The sequence below is a fragment of the Crocuta crocuta genome, unplaced genomic scaffold, assembly GCF_008692635.1.
Source record: "Crocuta crocuta isolate KB4526 unplaced genomic scaffold, BGI_CrCroc_1.0 scaffold35, whole genome shotgun sequence".
In the NCBI taxonomy this organism is placed as follows: Eukaryota; Metazoa; Chordata; class Mammalia; order Carnivora; family Hyaenidae; genus Crocuta; species Crocuta crocuta.
The window spans coordinates 8,227,205-8,234,777 of record NW_027530625.1 but is presented as its reverse complement, the minus strand read 5'-3'; the positions used below and the strand labels follow the sequence as shown (position 1 = coordinate 8,234,777).

General features: G+C 58.6%; 1 protein-coding gene across 1 annotated transcript in view; it reads right to left on the bottom strand.

Annotated features, from left to right (window-relative positions):
* The window catches only part of NTNG2 (netrin G2), a 65,133-nt gene that overhangs the window by 35,465 nt on the left and 22,095 nt on the right, over positions 1–7,573 (bottom strand). Inside the window, exon 3 of the mRNA XM_077768475.1 lies at positions 3,837–4,480. Within this exon, the coding sequence (XP_077624601.1) occupies positions 3,837–4,480 (644 nt within the window). The remainder of the gene's footprint in view (positions 1–3,836; positions 4,481–7,573) is intronic.

Below are 7,573 nucleotides of genomic sequence, written 5' to 3'. Positions count from 1 at the left end.
GGGCTCTCTTTCTGCTCCAAGGACAGTAAAAGGATGATCACATTTCTTCTCAAATCCAGAAGTTGCCCCAGATTTGCTGCACCGTTAGAGCCAGCTGCTCCCCTGCCCCACACCTGTGTTTCCCCAACTGTGGAAGGAGAAAATAGTTCCTTCCCCCTCCCTGTCTTCCAGGAACATGAGTAAATAAGGAAGCAGATCCCCCCTGCCTGCCCTGGCTTCTCTCTATCCCAGACCCCTGTTTTGGCAGGGCCTGCAGGGAGGCAAGGCCAGTGGGGGCAGGAGCTTCAAGGTGCTGGAGCCCATTTTGGGTGGGGGTGCAGCCCCCTCCCCAGCAGCCAGGTGTCTCTGTGCTCCCCCAAACCCCCACTCTAGGTCCCCCTTGAAGGTGGGAATAGCTGACAACAGTAGCAGGGTGTACCAGAGACCCCTGGATTTGGGAGAGGGGCCAGTGAGATGGCCCTATATAGAGATGAACTTGAGCTTGGACATGCTTGCATTGGATCTTGGGTGTCTGGTGTTTAGTTTACCTGTGCGATCTCCTTCTATTCCCTGACCTCAGTCTCCTCATCTGAAAACTTGAAGTAGAGGAGAGCACTGTCTCTGTAGGGAAACCTCTACGAGGTGGAGATCAGGTCCAGCTTGCTCAATGCCCTATTCTTGGCTTGTGGGATCTTAGGGATTCGATAACCTTTGGGGAATCAGATGACTATTAATTAAACAAGAAAATCCACATGAAGCCTTAGCTCCGTGCCCAGTGAGACTCCATCAATGAGACTGCAGCAAACGCTTGATAAATATCCGCTACCGTCGACAGAGGCTGCAGGGGAGGCACTCTGGGCCATGAAACTCGAAGGGAATCCCAGAACAGGTTCAGTGTGAGATCCCCGAACCCAAGAGGGCTCAGGCAGTCCCCAGGTGTCCACTCTGGAACATCAAGGGCATCGCCTGGGCGGCTCCGTCTTGTCTCCCTGGGCCTCTCTGGCTCCCTGGCCCTGCTGGGGTTTCACACCCGGAATTCAAAAAGGAAGAGCAGAGGAAGTCGCAGCCCTTTGCGAACCACCCACCCAGACCTAACTAATCGATAAGCCAAGCTGCCGCTTTCCTGCCAAACAGCCGCCTGAAGATTACTTACTTTATCTGTGAATTGATGGCCATACTTTTGCCACCACTACGCCTGATCCCCACCGCCCGCAGAGGCTGGGTGCCAAGGGGCGCCGGGAGCTGCCGAGCAGGTCTCCAGGCACCCCAGTCCTCATGCTGCAGGTGGGAAACTGAGGCCCAGAGAGGGGCGTTGGGGGGCGGAGCTGGAACCCAGCCCATCTGGCCCTGTGAGGTGTAAGGAGGGCCACTGACCCGAGCCCTGAAGATGAGGGTCCCCTGCAGCAGCCGAGGTCAGTCAGAAAAGCGGCCGCATCCCCCAGAAGGTGTGGACCCACCAGGACGCTGCTGGGACTGCGGGGTGGAGGGGTGGGGTCTTATGCCGACCACTGCATCCCCAGGGCAGCCAGAGGTCCCCAGAGGCCCCAATCCTGGACACGGATCAGAAAGTTCGGTCCTAGATCCCCAGCTTCCACCATGGTGGCCCTACATCAGGTGGCTTCGAGAACATTCCTGATTTAACAGAACCTGCCCCATGTGGGGGAGAGTTAGAAATCACAGGTGTCAGAACCACAGGCCCCTGCATGCGCACCTGCCGGCCTTGAACCTGAACCATCTAAACAACTGCTTGCATTTGTCTTGGCCCACCGGGAACACACACGCATGTGCCGAGTAAGATAAAATGCAAACACAAGCTGAAAGCCAAAGCCCCGCGCCTCCCTGGACAACCCCACTCCGTAGGCAGGACCACAGTGATCACCTGTCAGCACACAAAGCTTCCAGCCTCTGCCCTGTACCCATGATGCTCTTTCTGGCCCGAGACAGACTTCTGTCCAACGTCTATACCCCAGATATAGAACTTCTGCATGCAGGTGTATTATACATTCTATAAAAATGGGCTTATACCAGACACACCACGCAACAAATTGCTTTTTCCTCTTACCAGTAACCCTGGACTTGGGCGGTCGTTGGAGCCTGCTGTGGAAAGATGCTCCCAGTGTATGTTGGCCCCACATGGTCTAACCCGCGTTCCCAATTCCTGGTCACGTCCCACCTTGGTCCATTTAACGGTCTATCATCACCATCCAGTGAGAGGGGCGTGATTGTTATCATCCCCATTCTACAGATGGGGAAACTGGGGCACAGAGAGGCCCTTGTGCAGAGTCTCATGGCCAGTGGACAGCAGCACCGGCAATCCTACCAGGCTGCCCGGCGTCAGAGCCATACTCCCAACCATCACACCAGTGATTCTCAGACCTGAGCACACACCAGAATCCCCGGACGGGCTTGTGCCAGAACAGATCGCTGGCCCCGCCCCTGGAGCTTCCGATGCAGTCTGTCTGGTGTGGGGCCCCAGCATTTGCATTCCTAGCAAGCTTCTAAGTGATGCTGATGCCGCCGGGCCAGGAGTCACAGTTGGAGAGTGACACATGCTTCTGTCCCCTGTGATTGACCCCTCCTGCTGCAGGGCTGAGGCTTCCCCGAGCCTCTCTCCTGACTGACTCAGGGACACAGCTGACTCAGGGACAGAGCGTTTGGCCCTCAGACCAGCACATTGTCTGCTGAGCGAACAAATGACCTGGACAAGCAGAGAGACCTGTAATCATCTGCCATCTTTCCTGGGGACGAATGGCGGTTTTTATCTATGATGGTCTTTTGCCTCCGCCCCAAAGTGGCCTCAAAACATATTCTGCTCCAAAGCTCCGAGTAAAGGATTCGCTTGGCAGGTGTGGGTTGTCCATATCCCGAAATATCCCGAAGAAAAGTCTGGCTCCTGACTGGGTTCTGGGAGACAGTCTCTGAGCCCTTGGAATGTCTTCCCTGGTAAAGTGTCTTTGTGTCCCTGGGGCTTCGGGACAGGTCAGATCTGGATGGTGATGATGTGATTTATGGCAGANAATATCCCGAAGAAAAGTCTGGCTCCTGACTGGGTTCTGGGAGACAGTCTCTGAGCCCTTGGAATGTCTTCCCTGGTAAAGTGTCTTTGTGTCCCTGGGCTTCGGGACAGGTCAGATCTGGATGGTGATGATGTGATTTATCGCAGGGGGCTCTGGGTCAAGGGACTGGAGACCAAAGCCAAACACACAGGCAGTGGGCCACGCCTACGTGATCCATTGCCAACATTAACCCCGGATGCCAAGGCTTGGGCAAGCTTCCCTGGGTGCCAATGCTCCACAGGTCATCACACATCATGGCTGCGGGGATTGAGGGCTGTCTGCAGGACCACACCGGGAGACGGGAAGCTCGCGCTGGTGTCCTCGGGGCCCAGGCACCTTCTCCTGTTGCTGATCTTAATCTCTTATCAGTGTGATAAACCATAATTGCGAGCGCAACTTGCAAAGCTAGGTTCTGTGAGTCCTTCTAGCAAATCGCTGAGCCTGAGGGTGGTCTTGGGGGACCCCCCCCCCACAAACACCGATTCACTGAGTTGCTGGACGACAACAGAGCACTTCCTGAGCGCTTGGCTTTCACCCAAGCCCTGCCCACACTGCCTGGCTCCCCTGGTCTCCTCCAGACCTTCCAGCTCTCTACGGGGGGTGTTTATCATCCACCATTCACCTCCCTTCGTGGAAAAACCCAGATGCCTGGTCTGTGCAGCCCTGGCCACCAGAAGCAGCCTCTTTGATGAAATATCAGGTAACAATATCCCGGGACCCAGGTACCGTCCTGAGCGCTAGCTCGCATCCCGGGACCCAGCTGGCCATCCCAGCGCCCCCCTCCCACCCTCGCAGGCTTACCTGCCAATGACCTCGATGTTGGAGATGGCATAGAAGTACTTGTAGAGGTTCTCCCGCTGCACGTAGGTGCCCCCCAGCGCCGGGCGCAGCAGCCGCATGCGCAGGTCCGTGACAGTGAAGAAGTCCTTGAGGCCCTTGGCGCTCTCCAGGCGCGTGTAGAGGTTGCCCATGTTGCGCATGTCGGGGCCGGCGAAGATGGCCAGGCGGTCCCGCACCTCGAAGCGCACGTGCTTCTCCTTCTTGGAGCCCGCCCAGCGCGAGTACTCCTCGGTGCACAGCACGCGGTGGGCGCCCGAGGCGGGCAGGTCGCGGGCCCGGCGGGCGGTCATGCCGAAGGCCTCCATGCAGTCCTCTGCGTAGAACTGGTAGGGCTGCCACGTGCGCCCGTTGTCCAGGGACTTCTCGAGGACCATGACCGTGGGCCGGCCATACTCGAAGGTCACCACCACGTCGTCCGTCAGCTCCACGCTCTTGTTCCACGAGAGGGTGATGTTGGCTTCCAGGGGGCTGGGGTAGCGGCTCCACGTGACGCTCTGCCAGTACGTGGCCAGGCCCTCATCCTCCTCATCGAACATGAGCCGCGGCGGGTGGGCCAGGTCCGGGTTGGACGCGTCACACTCGTTGCTGCACAGGTAGGGGTTCTCCTGTAGGGGAGGAGACGGGAGGGGTGGGCGCCGCCCGCTCAGAGGGACTGGGGGGCCGCGTCCAGGCCTGGCCCCCACTGCGTGCCCAGGTGTTGGCCGGGAGGCCAGGGAGCCCGGGCTCCGGCGTCCAGGCACTGGGAACCTCTCCTGGGCTGGTGATCCGTACTCGTTTCCCCGCGGCACATGAATCCGGCGTGCGAGCCTCCACACCCTTGCACCTCCAAACACAGCCCCTGGAGAAGCGAGAGTGTTCGTGGCCTGCTCCCAAGGTCCCCGGGGCTCCTCGCGGCCTGCGGGATCCAGTCTTTACCACAACTCCCCAGCACTCTCCTTCCACCACATACCTGGAGCCCAGACTCCCCCTCCTGGGGCCCAGCCCGCCTCAGCCTCAGCACTCCCGTCCTCCACTCCCGGGCTGTCTGAGCCTCGGAGCCTGTGCAGATGGTGTTCCCTCTCCTTGACGTGCCCTTCCACCCTCTGTCGGCCGGGAAAGTTCCTACTCGCATTCGTAACCCTTTAAACATCGCCTACACCAAGGCGCCCTCCTGACCCTTTGAAGGACACGGTTAGCAGCAGCGCGAGCGGCTGCGGTAGAGAAAGTCAAAGCCACGGCAAATACTTGTTGAGCCGGCACCCAGTGCCAGGCATGTGGTCTCAGTGACACAGACCTCATGATCTTCTTTCTCTCTTATTTTGTGTCTCACCTCTGGACACAGAGTAGAGGTATTAGCTCCATGCTCCGGATGAAGGAGCCTGGGCTGGAGAAGCGCCAGGAGCCACCCGGAGGCCTGAAAATATCACTAAAGGGGCGGATGCCTGGGGTTGGAGGGATGAACAGGGGAGCACCGGGGAGTTTTAGGGCAGCGAAGCGACTCTGTGTGACACTGTCATGGTGGATTATGTAACGCCGTGCACTTGTCTAAACCCACAGAGCCAATAACCCCAAGAACGATCCCTTGTGTAAACCATGGACTTGGGGTAAGAATCACGGGGCGCCTGGGTGGCTCAGTTGGTGAAGCGTCCGACTTTGGCTCAGGTCATGATCTCATGGTTCATGGGTTCAAGCCCCGCGTCGGGTTCTCTGCTGTCAGCACAGAGCCTGCTTTGGATCCTCTTCCCCCACTGCCCCTCTCCTGCTCTCTGTCTCTCTCAAAAATAAATAAACATTAAAATTTTTTTTTAAAAAAGGAATCACTATGGATGTGGCCCACCCGCTGTAACAAACGCCCCAGGCCAGTGCACACGTTAACAGTAGGGAAAGCTGCTCCTGGGGGGACAGAGGGTGCTGCAAACTCTCTCCCCTGTTGGCTCAACTTTCTGTCGGCCTAAAACTGTTCTAAAACGTAGTCTAGTAATTAAAAAAAAAAAATGCTATCACGGAAAACCACAGTGCCCAGGCCACTCACAGCCCTGTTTGAGGAATATTTGTTCAGAGACAAAACAGCTTGGATCTGAGTTAAAGTCTCTCACTCCAGAACGAGCCACTCGGCTCCCACGGGGGAGCGGGCGCGCTGCCTCCCGAGAGGCTGAGCTGGTGCCTCCAGCATCGCCGTGGTGGCCTCCGGTCGCCACCGTCACCGCTGAGGCTTTTTAGCGGAGGATGAGTTCCCAGGCCGCCCCGGGGTCCTCGGCGGGCAGGCTGGCCCCGGAGATCAGGCCGGCCCTGAGGCAAAGCCTTGACCAAGACAGCTCTGTCCTTGGGCCCCTGGGGTGCGGCCGCCGTCCGTCCCACCCGGCCCGGGCCTGCCGAGTCTCAGGACCCACAAACCTCAGGAGGGAAGGGGTAAAGCACTGAAGGCCCAGGATGGGGAGGAACCGGCCCAGGTGCCCTTGACCGGGGGTCGTGTCTGAGGATGAACCCGCTCCTGTCCTCGGCGACCTCAGGGGGTCCTGAACACCAGTGACCTCACAGGCAACGCGGCAGGGACAGGCATCTGGCTCGGCTCGTGGGGGTCCCAGCCCCCTGGAGCTCCAGCTGAGTGACCTTGTGCCGGTGCCCTGGGAGGCTCCCGGGGGAGGGCTCCGTGGCCTGCGGAGGCCAGGCCTGGTGACGGGCAGGCAGCAGGCAGCGAGGGCTAGAAGCAAAACCCCGCCTGGGGGGCGGGGAGGGGCAGCCCCTGCCCCCGGCCCTCTGCCAGCCCCCCGCAGGGAAGGACACCCTGAATCCAGAGGCGGAATTGGCTCTGGTCACGCCATTTGGGATGGAGACGCCCCAGAGCTCACGTGTGGACACCGGGGAGCGAGAGAACACAGGTCACCCCCAGGAGGGCATCCCCACCCCCACCNAGAGGTTCTTAAACTTTGACCTTAGACTTCCAGCCTCCAGAGGCACGAACAAGCACGTTTCTGTTGGTTACGCCACCCAGGCCCTTGCTCATCCCAGAGCTGGGGGCAAAGGGAAGGTCAAGGTCGGAGGATCGGTTCAGAGGCGGCAGGACTGAATTGTGAGTTTTTTTTTACGATTTCCCTAGAGCCTCTCTGGGGCTCTCTCTCCCCAGACCTGGTCTCTAGCACACGCTGGCCCCAGGGGACGTCAAGCTTCCCGACACACCTGGGTGACTCCATCAATCCAGACCCAAAGGCTGCGCCTGTTCCCTGGCTGCCTCGTCCCCTCTCGCCTCTGAGCTCCTCTGGGTTTGCAGAGCCCTACCCCCATGCACCTCCTCCAGGAAGCCCTCCTGCCTGACTCAATATTTAAACCCAGTTCCTTCGTCGTCCATCACGGGTTATCAGTGTGCTTATCTGGGACAGCGTAGGAAAGCCTGGACCTCAGTAGCCGCTCACTAAATTACAGTTCTTACTGTCATCACATTAATTATTCACATAATGACGATTCTATTAATATTCATATATCTCATGGTGAATGTTGATATTACTCCTGTCAACCCCCAACTGCTGCGAACCACCCACGCCTCACCTTTCCCCGGTCTTACTCCATCCCTCTGCCTTGCCTTTCCTGCCCAGCCTCTCGGGGGACCCCACGGCAGATATCGGATCCAGCACAGCCCCTAGCCTGTCTGTCACCAGGAAGACTGACATGGCCCGCTCTGCCAGGGGACAGGGGGCTCCGGTTCGGCTGCCGACACCACGCTG